Source organism: Pseudopodoces humilis, chromosome 13, assembly GCF_049639895.1.
Source record: "Pseudopodoces humilis isolate 2021_Gansu_Grassland_sample_001 chromosome 13, ASM4963989v1, whole genome shotgun sequence".
Lineage (NCBI taxonomy): Eukaryota > Metazoa > Chordata > Aves > Passeriformes > Paridae > Pseudopodoces > Pseudopodoces humilis.
The window spans coordinates 7866853-7887883 of NC_142212.1; the positions used below are offsets into that span (position 1 = coordinate 7866853).

Consider the following 21031-nt stretch of genomic DNA (forward strand, 5'->3'; position numbering starts at 1 on the left):
TCATGATAAATAAAGTTGATTGAATATAAAGTTCTATGTGCTTATCTGAGGACAGGTATTGCTGTATAAGCAGGTGACATCAACAGTGCTACAATTTGTTACTGTCACACAGAGCTCCAGAACAGCAGACTGGACATTATACTTGCTCTTGCCATAAATTTTCTTCTGTCAACATTCCCTGACATTATTGAGGAACAAAATAATTAGTTGTCCACTACCACCCCCTAGGTAATATTTTGAACATAAACTGTAAAATTACTTTTATTTTTTCACTAGCTAGGAGTGAATGCCAGTGGCAACAGGAAAATCTCCAGTGCCTTTTCCACTTTGTGTAGCTCACAGCTCTTACACTGTGCTGAAAAATATATGCTTTTTAGACTAAGCATTTTTAGTTGTACAAATCAGTAAAAATAATTTTAGTGGTACTTAGAGGTACTAGTTTTTGGTGCTTTTAATGTCTTTCACAGCAAAAGTTATTGTGTATCACAAATAATTATTAGTAACTAAATTAACTTTTCTGTTGAAAAAGTATTATTAGAAAAATTGTGCCAAACCATTTTCTTTTGTAAAAGACTGCATTTTTTTTGTCTTCCAATACTAGAAACTATTGTGTGCCATGCAATTAACAACAATTGTTTTCTTTCTCTCTTTTTTATCAAGAGACTTCCTGACAGCTGAAGATAAGGAGAACATTTTTAATGCTGACCATTTTCCACTCTGGTACAGAAGAGCTGCTGAACAAATACCTGGGAGTTTTGTCTACTCAATCCCATTCAGCACAGGTCTGCCATTTGTCATTCCTTAAATTCTGAAGCATGCACGCTGCTGAAAGGATCCCAAGTGTGTCAGTACAATGGCTTTGGAGCTAATCTCAAATATTGATGTGAAATAGGCATTGAAATTTGCAGCTACTTCACTGGTCCTTTGACCAGGTGTGTCTTTCTGGGGGCTGCAAGTGAAACCCCAAGATGTGCCGTGACACTTTTAATATTTGCCCAGGTAGAATTACATTTTAACAAGTACTTTAAGCAGGGAAAGCCCAACAGAGTAAATGTCCACATTATTGGGAAGCCCTGCCAGTTGTCAGCTTCACTGTCCCTTTTAGCAGGGGAGGCAAAACCTGATGAATCATTTCAGTGTTTTAAGCCTGGTTTTTTTTGGTGTGCTGGGGAGTTTAAAATGGCTGTGGCAGTATGTTCTGTGCATATGTGATGTTCCCTGTTTTATTTTCTGAACACTATAGCCACATAGACTGTTATCTAAAATCAGGGAAAAAATCCTCATTATGCAATACATTGTTTAAATTTTTTTTTCTCCCTTAATACACCCCACAGAAACTGCCAACAAGAGCAATGTGGTGACAGCCAGTACTGCTATTCAGCTTCTGGATGACAGGAAATCTCCAGTGGTTGCAGGTACAGTTGTAGTTTATTCGTTTTGTTAATTTTTTAAATCAGTTTATGAGTTCCTCACTTTCTCTTTTGGGTTAGCAGGTGTAGATATCCAATCTTGTAAAAGGAGATAGACAAGGATGCAGCTGCACTTCTAAGATATAATTGGATGACTAAGTGTAGAGAGCATTTAATGCTTCCTCTCCCCAAGAACTTGATCCTTTAGTAATTTACTCTCAAACCTCCCTGTCAGCTATTGAGTTTCACTTTATGGAAACAGCCATTATCTGTAAAGCATTTTTGTTAGACACAATTCTATATCATCCTAAATCAGATTATATTATGATAAGGAAAAAGAAATATAAGAAAGGACTATTTGTTGTGTAAATGTTCCACCCAGGCTTCAAGTTTGAAAATTCTGTGCTGTAACAGGATTGTTTTATAACAGGATAAAATGTGGTGATTTTGTCTAGATTATCAGAGATGTGATTTGTTCAGAGCACAGAAACTGAATAACAGAGATCTACTGTCAGCCAAGAGTATAATAGTACCTAAAGACTGAAAGGTGACGTGTGACAACTACAGAATAGAGATAAAACAAACTGATTTTAAAACTAGAGTAAGTAATTTTGAAATTGTTGGATGTTGTAACTTTGTTGAACATCCAACTGTTATTACTGGATGTTCCTCACTCAAGTTCAGATGCTTATCTGACCAGTTTTTCTCTAGTTCCCAATGGTTACTGACTTTGAAGAAGGAAAGAATTTTGATAAATCTTATTATTTATTTTGCCAGAAACCAAACTCTCTTATCTCAAGAAAAATGACATACCTTCCACAAAATCAAGAACCCACTTACTTTTTCTTGTATTTAAAATACTATTAAAAATGCAGTGAATACAATACTAAAATAACAAGAATGTGCCAGAAAAACAGAAAATCTCAAATATTTTTCCTCAAACACAGAATATTTCCACTGATAAGGAATAGGAAATAGGAAAGCAGCTGTCTGACTCCAATCTACAGAATCTATTCTTCAGAAATTATTGAACTCTTCTATAGCATTTCATGAAATCTTAATTTTGACTTCATATTCATGTTAAAGCATAAAGCAGCATTTTTTAAACTGAAGTCAATGCAGCTACCTGCAAAGTGCTGAAGATGTAATTGAGAGTTTTCACTGTACAAGGAAGAAGGTTGAATGTTATTTCTAGAACGCTCTGTTGTTTGGAGTTAGCAAAAGTTTCACCATGAACTTTTACATCATCTCCAAACTGTGTACTGTTAATAGGCAACCTGACATTTCTTATTTTCTCACAAGTATTGGCAATTTGGTTTTGACTTTGAGGAGGTATCACATGTAATTACTTCTAATACACTGTCAACAAGCTTCGGGGTTTTTAATTTTTCAGTAATTGTAAAAGAGGATAGCAGGTATTGCTTCCATTCTGCCAACAATTCTGTTTATTATTGAACATTTAAAATTGTTTGGATCCCATAATTTCTATGTAAAATAAACATAGGGTCTTGAAAGCTTTTTAATGTCAAAGCATGTAGAAGAGTTCCATGGCATCTGTAAAAGCATAATGCCACGAAAGGTAAGAGCAGTGTACCTACACTCTGAAACACATCAGTGTTTTTTTTATTTCTAGTTCTGTAAACTTTAAAAACTGTGTGTTAGATATTTTTTTTTTTATAATATGAAGCATTTTTAAGGGTTTGTTTTGAATAATTTTTCCTTTCCCTCTTATATGCTGCATGTACTCAGGTGATTTTCTTTTTGGTGGGAAGCCACCGTGGGTCTGTACAAACTTTTTTCTATGAAAGTATCACTCACCCAGCTCAGAGACAAATAAGTATATGCACTGTTCTTGTTCTCATTAAGATCATGAATGGGACATGTCAGTCCTAATTTCCCTCAGAAAACTTTCAAGAAAGTACCCAGCATCTAGTTCAATTTTTAGGTTTTATTATAAGGCTGACAATATCCTATGTTAAGCAAAATGGATTTGGAGGCAGAAACTGGAGCAGTGATAAAATGGAGAAGTTTGAAGTTTTTATTCGCCAGACTTGGGAGACTAAAGTAAGATTATGGGTAATGTTTTCAAATATCTCCATTGGAGTTCAAATTTGGCCAAAACATCTCATTTTAATTTGTGTGAAGTAAGTATTGCTTATCCCCATTTGGTCTGAGTAGATTACAGTAAGCAGCAGGACGGGATACACATTTCATGTTAAATCACTCTGTTCCCTAGAGGGATTTGACTGAAAATTAAGCTGTGCCAGAATGCTGTTTATTACAGATCACTACAAGAGTTTAAATCTGGCAAAAAGAAACAAGAATATTGTTATAAAATGGAAACTCGAGTTATTCCTGCCCATAAGAGGGGAAAAAAGGAACAAAACCAACTCTTACTGCAAAATCCATAGAGTAGGTTTTGGGTTTTTTGTTTTATTTTGGGTTTTTTGTTGTTGTTTTGTTTTTTGGGTTTTTTTTTGTTGTAGTTGTTTGTTTGTAGTGGGATTTTTTTTGTTTGTTGTTGTCAGGGGTTTGTGTTTTTTATTTAGAAACCCATCACTTATGACAGATTTCATATAAAAGTCTAAGGCTTATTGCAAATAGCAAAGACTCAACTGTATAAAATAGACAAAAAATCCTGAAGTCAGTGAGTCTGCAGACTGTTTCTACAGAACAATTGTGTTGCTGCTGTTTCACCATCTGTACCTACTAATACCAGTTCCCTGTCAGAATGTCTTTGCTTCTTGGCAAAAAGCCCATGTCATTTTTTTCTAAAACCTCTCCTGCTTCTTCCAATTGAGACTGTGATTTTTTTTTTGTTTGTTTACTTAAATGAATGCAAATTTCTATAGAAGGTGTGCAGATAAATCTTTTATATAATTGTAGTGGCATCATATTTACAGCTGTGTGTACAGAGTTCAGTTCAGTTGCAGGAGGGAAGTGACAGTACTACTGCAGGCAGGGCTTTCTTTAGATTTAAACACATTTATGCTCAAAATTATTTTAGCTGAGTGGTTTCTGTCATCATATCTTCTATATCAAGATTACATTGAAATGTTGAGCATCTTCAAACTGCCCCAGTTACACTGTGAAGAGTAAAAGATGGTGGAGTTTTCTTTTCTTAACAAGAACTAAAAATAGGAGAATGACCCCAGACCCCAGTCTTGAAATTTAGGGGGTTTCCTGGAATATTAGTATTCCTCTGGGCAGCAAAGATGAAGCTAATATAGAATATCTGAATTTAGATACTGATTTAGCTATTAAAATTGATGCATGTTAAGATGGAACTGTGTTTTATGGTGCTCATGTGAAGGGCATTACATTTCTGCTGAATGTTGGTAGAATTCAGCATTCCAGTCTTGTATTTGAGATTGTGTGAGGAGTTGGATGTTGACTTTCAAGTAGCAAACATATGGGCATCCGGATGAGTGCAGCATAGGATTTCTGCATGCTATGTATGTGTTTATATCTGTTTTTTGGTAAGAGATGATGGTTTCATCATTATGATTTTAAAAATTTATTAAAGGTACTGCTCACCTAGAAATTCTGAACAAGCTACGGGGATGGAAGTAGACAAACGAGTCATCATGGAGCAAAGCAGGGTCTAAAAGGAGAAAAATTGCTTTCTTGAGATTTTGAGAGGGTTAAAAAAATGTGAACCCTCAAAAATGTACTTCCCTGTTGAGGCCTTTTAGTTCAAAATCTGCAGTACAATATCGGACCTTAAAAGCCCCTCTTGTTGAAAGAGGCCATCACTGTTCACAGAAAACATAAAAATTAGCTCCTTGATATGTTTAATTAAAGGCAACAGAACTGACATAATCTTCTTAGGGAAAAGAAAATATATTAAAGAATGCTGAATAAAATGTCTGATGAAAGTTGTCAAGTCCTCTTAAGTTTTCTTCATTGAACAAGTGGAACCTGGATTTCAGGCCTCAAAGGAAAAGTCCATAACAGGCTTAGTAAAAAACTCTGGACGCTGAGTCAGAATGAACGATTAAATCACACACAGCCAAAGTCTTTAGACTCACAGTCACTGGAAACTTAGAATTTGAAGGAGGTGAGGAGAAATATTCCATTTTTGTTTAATGTAAGGCTGCTTAGAAAAGCTGAAATTACAATTTCATATAAATTACAATTTCTAACAAAAATGAATAAAAATTATTTTTTGTAATATTTTTTGCCTCTTTTTATGCAGACCACTAAAATAAATTAATTTTAGAGGCTGGAATTGATCTCTTAAACTCATCTAGTCCAATCCTAGTGGACTAGATCTTGAGAGAATCTGAGATAGAGCTGATTACCCAGAACTGTGTCCAGTCAGATCTTAAATGTTTCCCAAGTTGAGAGGCCATGCCCTCTGTGGCTGTGTTATATTAGATGGAAATAGACAGAAAAACAGGTGGAGTTCTATAACTGTTGCCACCAATTGTTGAAAATGTAGAATTGCAAAACTGTTTTGTTTCTATGGTACCTAAGTGCAAGCAAGGAATATCTAAGGAAGGATTTTCTTCCTTCCTTTTTTTTTTTTTTTTGGTCAGTTTTGTACTGGACTTCCTATTTATTAAAGCTGAAATTAGTAGATAGAAAACACTAAATGAGCTCTCCTTGCACATGCCCTTCTGTGGCCTGTCAATTCAAATCAAGTAGTAGCAGAATTTGTTTGTTTTAAGGATAAAAAGCTTTACCAGTATTTCATATTTGTAGTTTTTGAAAATGAGCAAGTCTTCAATGCTTTATGTCAGCTCACCTAAAATACTATACTAAGAGAAACTCCCTTTAGCTAAATTATTGAGAAATGAAAGTATTCCAGTTCTGTGAGGATGAAGGCAAGTTTACAGTCATTTCCTATCAAAGAGGGGTGATTGCCTGGGATGGGCATTTCAGCATTGCCATAGCTCTGACTCTACCCTTTATGAACCTTTGTATCTGGTATAGGAGGTGTTACTGAAACTGAAGCAAAGGCAGTCCTCTTCTGTTCACTGACAGTGGGATTTTAAGTGCTCTTACCAAAAATACTCATTATGCAAACAAGAATACAATGTTTTATTCTCCCAAAGAAATTGTTCCAAGTAATGCTATGATCCAGTATTTAACTTTTCCAGTATTTAACTTTTCAAACTTGATCCTTTATTTTTATAACCAGCCCATATACAAATTCAAGGATTTTTTTCTCCAAACCCCGGTTAGAGAGAGATTTTTTCATAAGTGACCTCATCCATTGCTTTCTTTGTTCTCCCTTTTATATAACTTCGAAATCCAATTTTAGTATAACAATAAATTTAGTTATTTCATGTTAAATATTCCTAGTCAAAATGCTGAAAGGCCTCAGGTATTTTGAACTAATCAGCTTGAAGATTTAGAATCTTTTTCTAGGTTTGTATCCATAAGCTAAGCAAAGAAATAGTAAGGACTTAATTTAATCACTGATTTGTTAAAAATGACACACAATTTTGAATGGTTCTATTCTGGCCAGAGGAAAGTGACTCTGATGATCCTGCTGTTTAAGATAGTCAAACAGTGCCTTGAAATTAGGAAAGATCCAAAATCTCATATTACTTTTAAAATACAAATCAGTCATATTGAGGCTGGTCACACTTCAGGTATTCATTCTTCCTGTTTAGATCAGACTCTCCAGGACAGCAATTTAAAAGGAAAATTTGTGAATATATCAGTTTTGCTGTAGCTGAGACTTCTGCTGATCTAAGCTCTAAGTATGGAAGATTCTTTTAAAAACTCATGGAGGAAAATGTGCACCTTATTTCTGAAAATATATACATTTTTGACACAAAAAAAATTGGTTTGCACCCCCTTTTCCCTTTTTTTTTTTTTTTTGGTGTGTTAATATTTGTATACACATGACCTGAACCAGTTTTTGGGGTTTTTTTAAGTGAATTTAACCCGGGTTTACATGCACATCTCTCTTGTAACAAAGTGACTCTCAAGTACTTAATCAAAAGTAAGTTGAACTATTGATATTTCTAGAAGTGACACAGATACTGTAAAAGTTTCCTAAATACTGAAATCTGCTGATGTTACAGTTGTACATAGAGCAAATATATCTGCTCTGTTCTTCTTGGACTTTTTTTTCCTATTTTTTCTCACATATATTGCTTTCCTATTATTATTAAGAACATTCAGGCAAATTTCAATGCCATATAGAGTCCTTAAAATTTATGATGCCATCTATAAAACTGCATTTTAATATGAAGGCCTAGGGGAAAATGAATATGTCATCATAATGACACACCAACCAAATTTTTGAGGCACTCTAAAATAGATGTTTTCCTTGTCAGGCAAGAGAGTGATTTACCTAATCTTTACTCCCCATTATAAGCCACAGAATATTATATTCAGCAGTAGCTTTTAGCAAATCCCTCAAAATGTTTTTCAGGCTTTGGTAGAAAACCACGATTTTATGTTTTTCTAGAGTTTCTTGTTCATTTTGAATATTGTTTTTGTATTCATAAATCTAATATTGGTATACAGACTCATGTTTCCAGCTTCAGGAAAACTGAGATGTGTATTTCTACAGCCTAACATTAAGCAACTCACATGGAGCTGGGAGCCATTGCTTGGGAACGATGGTTTGGAGGAAAAATGTGGAGAGAGGTAAATTCTTCCCCTGGCTGCTTTGGAGATGTGGCAAAGTACTGTCCCTTTCCATTGGCTGAGCAGGGAAGCTGAAGTTAGTGACATATTCAAAATTCAGATCTTTACATTCATTTGCATCTGTTCTCAGTTCATTTCACCACACAGAATCTGTGTGTTGAATGGTTTAATAGTGTTTTTATTTTTTTGAGGTAGTTCTCTACTGGTGTTAACTTGAGAATTTAATCTCTATTTATCTCATTCTTGGGCTTTCCTCACCACTTGTTCTTAGAGTATCCAGGACTTTGACAGATGCATCCCAACTTGTTTAATATTAATATGTATAGTAAATGGCAGAGAGCATCTGCTCTTTGCTTCTGCACTTCTGCTTTGTTGTTGGGATTTGTTGGTTGGTGGGTTGGGTTTCAGTTCTACATAATTTGTGGAGGAGGAAGATCCTTGTGATCTAATAGTATTCAGATTCTAGGGGCATTTTGCTAAAGAATTCTGCTGCCAGAAAAATAAATCCCTGATTGCAGATCAAGCAGAACAAGGCAGCAGGCGAGTTGCTGGATCCTTTGCATAACTGCAAATAAAGCTGTGCAAGGTTGAAGCTGCAATCATAAATATGAATAAATTCCTATCATTTTAAAACCCAAAGACTGATTAATTAATTTTCCCTTCAGTGGACTATATTTCCAAACATCAACAGTGTTTTCTCATGTGTTTTATCTTGAAATGAGGATGACACCTTTTCAAAAAATTTGAGCACATAGTATACATAGCCCTAAAACAGGGAGGAATCCCTCTGCAGTCAGTACCACTGGAGAAAGGAGTCAAGTTTGTATTTGTTGGTTTGTTTATTATGGGCTTTTGATTCCTACACCTTTTCCCTCTCCTGTTGTGGTTTACTGTGGCTGGTGTTGCTGCCCATTTCCCCTGATCTGGGGAACTTGCAGCCACATTTCAGGTAATATAAACTCAGGACATACCAAGATTGCGGTTACTATCCAAATTAAACAGATCCAGGTTGTAAAAGTAGGCATCCTTTCTGAATGCTTGACTAAAGCCTGTGTGTCCTTGTCTCCTGGGCAGGAAAGACAGATTGTTGTAATGGTTATTATTTTCCTGTTAATTGTTCATGAGAGATAAGCTGTGTGTAGTGTCACTAAATGTGCTACTTTGATATTCAGGAAGAGGGATACAGATTTTGTTTGGACATTGTATTACTAGAAAATAATGAAGCTGAATTTTGATTGACTTTTTTGCTCAATGGAAAGACAAATATGGCAAGCAATTATGTTTAAACTTAAACTTTGTGTCTTTCAATATAGATAATATTGGTAATTTTCTGTAAAAAACATGGATGTATTATAGTCTTCAATTTTTGTTCTAAAATGAAATTTAGGAAGTTTTTCTGCAAACAAAGCAATATAGTGAGCCTTGATAAGAAAGACAGGAATGCAACAATATGTGTGCTTTCCCTGTCCTTGCAAATGCCTTGCAGAGTGGCATGTCCTGATATTTTGTTGGCTTTCAGCAGGAAGAGTGTTTTCACAGAGATTAGAAAAAACACTGTGTTTGCTATAATACTCTCATGAGATTGCTGGAAGGACAATAAAGCGTTCTCAGGATCCTTTATCTGAAAAATAAATCTGTGCAGACAAATAATCTCAGTGGCAGATGTCCATTGCTAAGCTTTATAAATTAAGGGCAGTGCTTTTGGGGATTCCCTATATTCAGGCTTCCACTTGTAGTCAATAATTTTTATAGACAACAAATTGTGGCTTTTATCTCTGTTTTTCAGTAGCTGAAAATTGTTTCCTCTACTGAAAAATAATTATTTTACCTTTATTAAATAATTGAATCAATACTTTTCTCTGTTCATTTTCTGCTATTACCTTATCTTTAGAAATGTCTGAATTTGTTAATTGCAAACATTTTTACTGTGGTAACCATAATAAACACTAAATGGAATATTTCCCTGTGATTTTTTTCCTTTTTTTTTTTGTTTGTTTGTTTGTTTGTTTTATTTGTTTGGTTGTTGTTTTTTTTTTCCTTTGGCAAACAGCACATTAGAAAGTATAGCACCAGATTTTGCATGGATTAGCTCTCTCTGTTCCCAGAGCAGAGGGAACTAATGGAAATATTTAATACTTTGCTTTCTGGCAGAACTCCATATCAATTTACAGCCTTGTGTGTGCATGAAAATCCCCAAAGCATCTTCAGTGTGACTCAGAATGAGTTTCTTTAAATGTTGTGTCCTTCATTGACTCTTCCTCAACTTTTTCTTTTTTCCTTCTGTTTTTTTAACTATATGAATGATGATACAAAGAGGAAAGTCTGTTTTTGGTGCTAGGACTGCCTCTTTATGGACTAGGAAGATGTTCTAGTTGATCCCTGACTAGGAAATACCAAGTTGATTCTTGTTTTTCTTTTGCTTGAAAATAGCAGGAGTGTGAAGTGATTTGTGACAGAAGCTGTGCTGCTGTGTCTGAGCCTGTTAGAAACATTGAGGGTGAAATCTCTCTGGAGGTTGGAAGTTTATTAGCTTTCATCTCAGGATCTACACTTTGAGTACAACTGTGCTGATTTTAGGTCTTTGCTGTGGAAAAAGAGTGATTTGGCATAGCCCCAAACCCATTTTTGGGCCAATAGGCAGTAAGATCCAATCCTATCTTACTTTCATCTTCTGTATCTGAAAAACAATGTTTTGCTTTGCAAAATGTTATGGCAGTAAATGGATAAAAGAGTGAAAAAATGTAGATTTACATATTTAAATTACTTAGTTCTGAAAGTAGATTAGATTATTCATTAAGCTTTACCAAATATTTACAAGGAAAAAAAGTAAACATCAAGAGATCAGATTAAAGAGCCTGAATACATATGTTCCACATATTAGGATATTGTAAAAAATATAAATATTCTAAAAACATTGTGCTGATGATGTCTCAGCTGAAGCAATGTTCCCAGTCTAGGGTACCACATTTTAAACAAAATGTAAAAGAACTGAAAAGGCTCCAAGGAATGCAGGAGGAAAAACTTTTCGAGAATGTGGTCTTGCAGGAAAAATTTGAAACAGCTTGGTTTATTTAGTTCAGGACAGAGAAGAATGAACAGAGCCTAATAATGATATGAAGTACTTAGCAGTTAAAAAAAAGAAAGAAAAAAAGAACAGACAGTAATTGATTGTTTTCAATAGCTGCTAGATTTAGATTAAGACTGAGATGCTTAATTTTCTCTAGACATGAAAGTAACTGCAGATGCAGGAATGAGCTTTAATATTTAGGTTGCAATTATTACAAAGTAGATAAGAGCAAGGGTTACATGACTGCTGCCACAGAGCCCATTACTCAGTTGAGGCTGTTACTGGAACAGCTACAGAGATTCATTTCAGAATCCATCTGCTGGAAGGAGCGTGCAGATCTCCAAATGCCACAGCTTCCCCTTGCCCTTAATGCAGATTGTGGCATGGCCTTTTTCCTCAATACTATAAACATTGCTGATTTCTGCACTGGCTACCTGGGCAGGTCTTTATCCCTGTCACTGGGGACAGTTAGAGGATGCATGAGGTGTCTGTCACAAACAGCCTAAAATGTATTTTATCTAGTCTTGGAAAAGGGGAATGGAGCTCCTGATGGCTGTTGCTTGCCTTAAAATAATTTCTAAGAACCATTAAAATAACTTGCTCTGCACACTCAAAATATTCATGGAATTTTAAACTTATGATATTCAAATGCTTTTGGCTCTGATTTCCTCTGATGGCAAAACAGCTCTGCAGAGAGTAGGGATGGACCCCTGAGTGAATGCAGCTGAGTGTTCCCCCGACAGGGAGGATGTGTGAACATGCAGCTGCGTTATCCTCCTGCTGAAGGGCAGCACTGTGATGGGAGCTGCATCCGCTGGCATGGTGTTTGCAAAATGGAGCATTTGTGTGAGGATTTGGGAATAAGTGGCTTCAGAAAAGTCTGTAGCAAGCCTGTAAATCAGCAGGGTATCAGGCAGTGTCTTCAGGTACGCTCTGTGTACTCCTTTTGGGGTTTGTATCCAAAGCACTGTAACATCTCTTCCTTCAACATTTGCTCAGCTCTCTTCTTTCGTCCCTATTAAGTAATTAAAATATTATATGCAATAGTTACCAAGGTGCTTCCTATTTTCTAAGTTAGGAAATGGATGTAATATTGAATTGCTGCTTCCTGGGGCACACTGGAAAGTTGGAAACACATTTTTGGAAATCCTTTTAACACATTTATGTTATCCCTGGCAGTGCACAGAGTGGCTGGTTTGAAAACTGCTTGTGAATTATGCACATCTTGAATTAAATAGTAATTTGTACTCTCTAAGATAGTTTAATTAGTTAAATTTGTACTAAGTTAGATGGCTATTTTCTGTTTTTCTTTGCAGACCATCACTCCTGTCATCCACTGACTGTAGGTGCACCATAGATCATGTCTTGGTCTAACACTGCATCAAGGGTTAGTAAAGGATGGTGAAATACTTTAAACTCACTATGTCAAGATTTGGTGACCTCAAACACACAGCCCTAAATAGTGGCTTTGGAATGTACATACACAAATAAATTTCTGTTGTCTTAGTGGATACTCCAAACAATATATATGCTTACATTTTTAAAAAAGTATGAAAAAGGGGAAAAAAAAAAAAGAAATTAAATAACCCCAGTAATTTCTATGAAAAAAATGCTATTGAGATTCCAGGCTTTTCAACTGCAGTGAAGGCTTTATTTTCAGGAAGCCAAAGACAGGAGCAACTCAAGCCAAGGAGCTCTCAAACGGTTCCTTTCCCTTGGGGGTCCCGTGCTGCTTGGCCGGGGCCAAATGTTCTTTGTGGTATTTGGCGGTGATTGCAGCATAAGCACAGCCGTAGACAGCAGCTGCCAGCATCATCAGGCACACGATGCCGCACACCACGCCGGTGATGACCACGGTGGCGATGGCGTGGCGCAGGCTGACCGGCCTGGCCTTGGCCTTGGGCTCGCAGCTGGCGCGGCCGCTGTCCCCGAGCTCGCCGGGGTGGCCGTGCTTCAGCGGGCCCCGGTGCTCCAAGCTGTGGTGGTGGCTGCTGGCCAGGTGCACCTGAGCTGTCCTCAGAGGACAAGCCCCAAAGAGCTCGTAGGGAACTTTGAGGAGGTCCTTCCCCTTCCGAATCCCTGGCGCTGAGCAGATAATGCCATCGCTTATTCCTCCTGGGGAAAAAAAACAATGGTCTCAATATCTGACCATTTCTGGATCACCTTAATGTAAAATTATTATAAACCTGAAGTAAATTTATCATGAGTTTCAACTTCATACTTCTAAAGATTTATGCTTTAAAGGCTTTTGTTCAGTTAGGTCAGTGGTGAGATTATTACACTTCAGAACTCACATAAGAAAGCATTTTCAAGAAGCTGTTCATCAGGAATTAGGTTTATCTGTGTTTTTATGGATGTTAGTATTAAAAAAAACCCCATGTTGGTAGAAAAATAAGAATTCTCATAGATAAACAAAGAAGTATTGTTCACTGCAAATTCAGTTTGTTCAGCTTCCAACCACTGCTAATTTTTATGGTGAGAAATGGAAACAATGTATTTACACAATATTTCCCTCTTGATTGAAATATCCCATGAAATTGTTCTGACATCGTATGTTTACTGTAACAGAGCAAAGAGAACCCGTGAGTAGCCGTGAGTGATTTTTTGAAGCAAGGCTTGTGATAAGACAATATACACAGGTAGATAGAATGGAGTTGAGTTTAATCAATCTATTACTTCTCAAATGCTAAATTTCATGATTACTTAGAGCCAGCTTCCCAAAGGAGATTTTTAGTACAATGGGGAGAGAAGTAGGAACCCACATTCCTGGTAAATCACATGGTTGTTCCTCAGTGTGTAGAGGAAAATACAGCAAATGTAGCCCTCATGTACCTAGTTAGAGCACAGGGCTTTAGGGGTGTGGTGTGTCAAGAAGTCCACAAGGCCAACACCAATGTTGACATATTTTAAAAAATTAACTAATCAAATCAACTGAATTTTCTTTCTCTTCTCCATCCAAAACAATTCACCTTTCATCTGAAGCCAGGCACAGAAATTTTCATCCTGAAAAGACTTTGAGAAAGTAGTAAATACAGATGGAGCCAAACTGAAATCTGGAGACTATTCCACAAATAATGCTGATATTCCAGGACAGATGTGAATATAGCAGGTCTCTTGGTCTTTACTGGTGAAACCCAAAGGTTCCAGACATCTTCAATGTGTTTGACTATGGATATAGATCATATGTGTGTCATATAAGTAGTGGGAAACATTAATGTGTAATGTAACTAACTTTTCTTAATGTGATTCAGACAAGTCATTTTAGAAAACTACAAACACGGAACAGAACATAACACTTGAGCTTCCTTTAAAGCTTGTTGTTAAAATTAATTTGTAAATTCCATGTCACTTCATTTAATTAATCTTTACAGAGTTCAGAAAGATGAAAGGACATCACTGAACTTCTAGAAAATTGTTTTTTGAAATAAATGATAATCCTTATGATGCTGGCAGAGTAATTAAGATAATCTGATATGTTGGATCATTTCATTCTTCTTCACAGAGAAGTCAACCCCTGCTGAATTTCCAGCATAATAGACTAAAGCCCTGTGATAAAGTAATATTTTACCCATTCAAGATATTAAGATTTTATTGCTGAGAGGAGTTTATTCTTTTCTAAAAGGTGGCTCATAGAAGTAAATTTACTGAAGACCACTGCAGTAGTAATTGTGTCCCTGCATGGCCTGTATGGTTTTCCAGCTGGCCTGCAGAGTTCTGGTCCCTGCAAAAGGCAGTCCATCAGTCTCAGGCCACATGGGCCATCTCCACATCTCCTGTGCTGCAGTGGGCTCTGTTCTGGCACAGAGACAGGTAATCAGTGGTTTGGTCACATGCAAGCATCAAAGCCTGAGGTAGAAGAAAGAAAATTGCCCTGCTGTTCCGATTTCTCAGTATGAACAAACCTCCTGGGAGAAATAAATTAATTTCTTTTTATACTTAATTCCTTTAGAATGAAATAATATTCTCTTTTTCACAGCATAACTCATGAATATATTTAAAAGCAGGTGTGACCAAAATACTGACACTACTATTTATAAACTTCACTTTTCCTTGTGTGATGCCATGTCACATTTCTGTCAGGAAATTGCCAATGAATTGAGTTCCTTTTCTGGTTAACAGCAAATTAGGAAGTGATACTAGGCATTTGTAAAATATTAAAAAACTACTAAGTCATAATTAATGGAAAAACTAGAATCCTGGGCTCTCTAAAGTTTGTTCAGTACTGATATCTGTCTTGATGTTTGCCATCATGCAACAGGGAAAAAGCTTTAAAAGAGTAGGTTGGTTTCCAGCAAAAATACATTGGTAGAATTAAAACAGGTGTATGTGCACAAGCATTTTTATATTCAGAAATATCTGTATCTGAATTCACACGCTAGAGAACACACCTGTACCTGCTGCATGATTGTGTGTGCATCATTGCTCTTTCTCTGGGCACTAATATGAAACCCCTCTCTGATTCTAGTTTGCAATAAAAGCCCTTTTTTTATATTTATAAAAGCACTTACATTCTGAGCTATGCATAAGAATATAGTTTAGTGTGTTTATTTGAGGAAGTGACCTACTGTGTGGGGTAAATTTTGAAGCCATAGAAGGGAAGATCGGTTAGATGCTGCTTAAATGTTCCCATGTACACCATATGTAATGAGAAAAATTCCTTACCTCTGTATAGAAAACTCTCCAGCCACAGTTTCATGCCAAAGATATTGCAATTGCATTGCCAGGGATTATCTTTGAAGAGAACCACTTTCAGATTTGGAAGTGACTCCAGCAGAATTCTTTCCATTTTCTGAAGTTTGTTATGCTTCACAGAGAGCAATGTTATATTCCCTGTGCTGTTTCCAAATGTCTCAGGCAATCGAATAATGCTGTTGGATGACAAGTCCAGTTCTTTTAGGTGTGGGAGGAAACTGAAAGTCTTGTTTTCTATATAATGAATCAAATTTCTGGTTAGGTTTAAAACCTGTAGATACCTCAGTTTTTGGAAAGCACCGGGTGCCACACTTGAGAGAGAATTATTAGACAAGTCTAAGATTTTGAGTAACGGCGTTGCAGTGAATGCATTTTGGTTGATCCTCCAGATACGGTTGTTCTGCAACTGCAGTATCTGAATTTCAGGAGGTAAACGGGCAGGAATTTCAGTAAATCCTCTGTTCTTGCAGTCTGCAGTCTTTGAGGCTGTGTAGCAGAGGCATTTGTCAGGGCAGCCGTGAGCTGTGTGTGCCAACAAGATGACACTACAAACCAAAAGCCAGTTACCTGTATCACAAGTGAAAGAAGGTGCTAAATGAGTTTAAAATGATTTGTCTTTGGGCAGTGCACAGGCCATAAACACAGCCAGAAGGTACACAGTTCCACAATAAACAATAATGTAGATACCACAGGGTGTGGTCTTTTATAATACAGAAATAAATGATAGGTGTTAAGCACTTCTGTAGTGCAGAGTGACAATAATGCTAATATGAATGCTTAAAATGAAGTACTTCCCATGTTTTTTTCTTAAGTATAAATGGGTTTCAAGAGGATTTGCCATCAGCAGAGCAGTGATGTTTGAAGGGAATGTGACAGTTTCTAAAATTATTAAATTGAAATGTCTCTCTTTCTGTGGTAGTAACAACTTTAAGACATCTTGTGTCAGAAGAATTACAAGCAGAACTTTTATTTTCCATTGGTTTTACTAATATTACTGCCTGGAAGAACTGAGCCAATGTAACATTAAAATAATTACAAGCTTCAAAGACATAGCTATAGAAACTATTGGCAGTACTTTTTCAGCAATCCAGATTCTGTAATTTTCTCCTTTAAAATATCTGTTTATTCTTTTCCCTTTAGTTCCATTCTCTGAATGCCAGCTGTACTTCCCATAGATGCAGGTTTCTACACAGTCACCAGACATTTGTCAATAAGCATCTGAAAATAGAAATTAGTTTACAGGAGTACTTAGTAATATTTAGTATTTAGAATTATCTGCTGCTCCCTGATGTTCAGGTGGTTTTAACTGAAAAAAAAAAAAAGTTTTTACCTTTTATGTCTTGCTAATGATCTTAACTTTGAGAACAAGGTACTTAAAGCTATGCTTGTATGCATATAATGAAACACTAAAAAACCCAGTATTGAAGAATTAGATTTTCTTTGACTAAAGAAAGTTAGAATGATGAATCCTTTTCTAACATCACTTTTGAGATGCTTCAAATCATTTTTACTATTTACTGTTTCAAAATGCAAAACATTTTAGTTAGTTGCTACTTGATACCTTTTGAAAATATAGTAATTGATGTTTACTGACTTACAGAGATCAAATGTGAATTACAGGGAATATCTATTGATGGAATATTGTATGATTATAGTATGAAATATGATAAATATATAAATGAAAGTTGTATTTTGAGACTACAGTTTAAGGCACAAATTAAGAATTAATTTTCACTCAGAAATTAAATATTTATATTAAAATTATACATAATCTTCTGTAATACTGAATTTTGCATCAAAAAATTGCCATGAAAGAATCCAGCATTCCTGCATGCATGATGAGCAATACTTTCAGACCTGCAACAGTTGGCTTCAGAAACACAGCTTCCAAAACAAACTCTTGCTTGGGGAGTAAATGCTTTGCAAAGAGGAAAATTGTATTATTAATCTGAATGCTTCAGTATCTCACCTTTCATTCTGCTCTGCTTGTTCTTCCCCTGGTGGAAGATTCAGTCCAGATTTCTGATGTAGAACAGTATCAGACACTGTTCTGATTCCCACTTCAACTCTGTAACATGCTCATCCAGTTTCCTTTCTTGAGGGTTTTTTCAGGTGGCTGTGACTTGTGTAGAAGGCAACTATTTCTACTTGGTTACTCTATCAGCCTTTGGCTTTTTTCTCAATCACAACCTTCTCCCCCCTCCCCCCTTTATGACTCTCAGAGACTTATTCTGCCTCTTAATCAGACAACAAGCCGTGCAAACAGTGTCTGTACAGCTCTGGCTGGACAGCTGTAATGTACAAATAATGACTTGATAACCTCGCCTATTCAATTTGTTTAATCTCCATCAAAAGCAAAGCACAAAAAAATAAAGCCGCATTTTTTATATCCAGTATGGTTTCTGAATTCTGGTGGGTTATTAGCCAGACTGGATCAATTTTTGCAAGATCTGAACATGGATTTTGAGTATCCTGGGCTGTGACTGGAGGCAGTGGAGTGTATAATATCACTACAAATAGTCCTCTGGGTTAATGACATGGTTTTGACAGTGCCCTTGTTTGCTCTTCTAAGCTTATTCATCTGACATTCATTAGTTGTGCTGACAGGATTTTATTGCTTGGGAATACAGGACCAGTGGCTCCTTCCATAAAAATGGCTCACATCCTGGTATAGTCACCATGAATATTGAACAAATTAATTTATTTTCAAAGAAAGATGTAGCAGATGATACTAAAATTGTAATGTGTGATGCCTTGACTTGTTTCTTTGTTATTTCTTCAGTAGGACTCATACTGTGCCATCTACACCAATAAAAGGATTAATGACTTGTGACAGTGAAGGAACTCAAAGGTGTTGAAAGGAATGAGAGATCTGGTATATAATTGAGTCTTTCCAGGGCATATGATCACTCCATCTATGAGCTGTCCTATGGAGAAGGAAGTTGTACAACCAAAACATTTCAGAACTATAATATGGCTTTCTTGGGTACAAATTCTGCTTTTAAGTGCTTTTAAAAAGATCACATGACTCTCACTTTCTAGGTCAAAATTTATATGATGTAGGCAATGTTCTAGAAGGGGTTGTATAAAAACCATAAGGTCCAAACTGCTGTTGAAAGCAGGGTCTTTACCAGAAGTTATCCAGGGTCCTTTCAAGTTGAGACTTGATATTTCCCATAACAGATTCTATCTTTTCTGGGCAGCCTTCTCCACTGTGTAACTGTCCTCAGAATCAACAATTCTTTCTTGCATCCAGTTAGAGTTTTCCTTGGAGCAGCTTGTGTCCTTCCCCTCTTGTCCTGTCACTAGGAATCCTTTCAAAGAGAGTAACCCCATCTTTTCCATAGGCACTTTTGGTTTCCAGAAGCTCGTGCTGAGCTCTCTGTTCCCCTGGCTCCCAGGGCAGAGCTGTGCCTGTCAGGATCGTGTGCTTCGCTCAGTTGTTTCTGACACCAGGCAAAGGAGCAATGGATACATGGAAACGGTGAAGGACAACATAGGAAAGTTGTCATTCTGTAAAGTAAATGTGATTGTTCATCTTGAGGATGCCAGGATTACTGCTGTGAGTGGCAGACCTTACTGCCCCTACATTCTTGATGGATGACACATTGTCCTGATACAGGGTGAAGCCTGGGATTTAGTGTGGAGGAGCACTGCAGATGTAGATAACCTGGTACCACAGTCATCCTGGTTAACCCAAACTTTACAAAAAAAGGGGAGAGAAGCTTAAAAATCAACTGCAGTGTACTATAGATTAATGTCAGGTAAATGCAAAAAGCTTTTTTAACTTCTGTAGCATGATACATTTATTTGCTATTTCTATGTCCCATCTTAAAAAATACTCATGGATCATTTTAGTGAAAACACAATTAAATGTAAAAAGGTCTTTTATAAAATAACATCTTCCTTAGGAGCTGTAGCCATGGATACATAGAGTTAAGTCAGGTACTTTTTTCTTAAGATAACTTCCCACTCTCCTTGCATTAACTCATCCCTTGTATCAGTGGTGGCTCTTTTCATGACTTTTGATTATCTTGCAGGAGGTAATAGCTATTATGTTATTGGGTTTTTGTGTGATAAGATGCTATTAAATTCTCTCTGGTATCTATAATTTTATTTGGCTTGTGAATTCAAAGGCTTATATGGCTTATGAATTCAATTTAAGTTATTTTTTCATCTGAACTAATATTTGCTGACCAGATGGGTATCCACATCCCACTGCAGTTTATTTCATGTAACAGTGGGCTTAAAGAACGTCTCTTAAATGCCTGTCCTATTTTAGGTAAGTCTTTGCAACTATAATTGTATTATTTTTAGTATTCCCCATATTACAGAGATGTTCACAGGACAAGGTCACAGAAAGTTAAGCACTGTGGGAGGTTCAGGTCCTACAATAATGCAGAGGTTGTTTTATTTACTCGGAATCATGGTATAAGAAGTTATTACTTTTTAAAACATCTTCATGCTGGGTTCAGATTTGGAAACATATGATTAAATCTGTCAATTTGCTTTTCATGTAGATGTGGCTATTTCTTCCTTATATTGAGAACTCTGAATGAACATATTTTGTAAACAGAAGTTTCCCCAACCTATAATCCATGTCCTATTCCCATTTATTAGGAATAATACTTTGGTTGTGACAGAGAAGTCTGATGTGGTGAAAATTATAGTCGTGTCACAGGTAGAGATTTGCCAGAAACAGGATAACCATGAAACCTACCCTACTTCTGGCCTTTTGAACCACCAGCAGGATACTTTTCAGCTGTCTGATGTGGTGCAGCAACTGTTATTGCAACCTCTTAAATTAGCCTGTGCCTTGTTGCAGCAAGGTATGTTTCCCATTGCAAATAGCAAGAAAGCCCCATGAATTAATATCTGATCCCTGCTGGCTGAGGGGGGCAGCTCTGTCTTTGCTTTGCCAGCAAACTCTTTGTTGCAGCAATTACTGCCATCTGCCTTAAAGGAGTTCTATGTGTAAGAATCATCTCTTTTACAGAAGAGCATTATGTTAATTAAACTCTAGCAGAAAGGAAACAATTTAAATATTTCAAATATTTAAAAGCTACAGGATTTGGATTCCACTGCATTGTATATTGAGTCCAGGCAGACACAATTACATTAAAAAAATGTTCCCAAGACCACAGCAAACAATTCCTATACATACTCTTTATTAGATTTATTTTCCTTGTGCTGTTGAGTGGGAAGGAATTAAAACTGAGATACTTTCAGTGAAATGGAATGCGCTTTCTCT

The 21031-nt window shown here is 36.4% G+C and overlaps 2 protein-coding genes across 2 annotated transcripts in view; one reads left to right on the forward strand and one right to left on the reverse strand.

The window, feature by feature from the left end:
* Positions 1–21031, forward strand: part of CACNA2D3 (calcium voltage-gated channel auxiliary subunit alpha2delta 3) — a 387704-nt gene that overhangs the window by 307121 nt on the left and 59552 nt on the right. Inside the window, exons 25-26 of the mRNA XM_088061797.1 lie at positions 661–782; positions 1335–1415. Of these exons, the coding sequence (XP_087917923.1) occupies positions 661–782; positions 1335–1415 (203 nt within the window). The remainder of the gene's footprint in view (positions 1–660; positions 783–1334; positions 1416–21031) is intronic.
* On the reverse strand, positions 12770–17877 carry LRTM1 (leucine rich repeat transmembrane protein 1). Its single transcript, XM_088061796.1, has 3 exons — positions 17750–17877; positions 15751–16347; positions 12770–13203 (listed from the first exon to the last, which is right to left on the reverse strand). Exons 1-3 carry the CDS (start codon positions 17754–17756, stop codon positions 12770–12772), a joined length of 1038 nt encoding a protein of 345 aa, XP_087917922.1. The 5' UTR covers positions 17757–17877.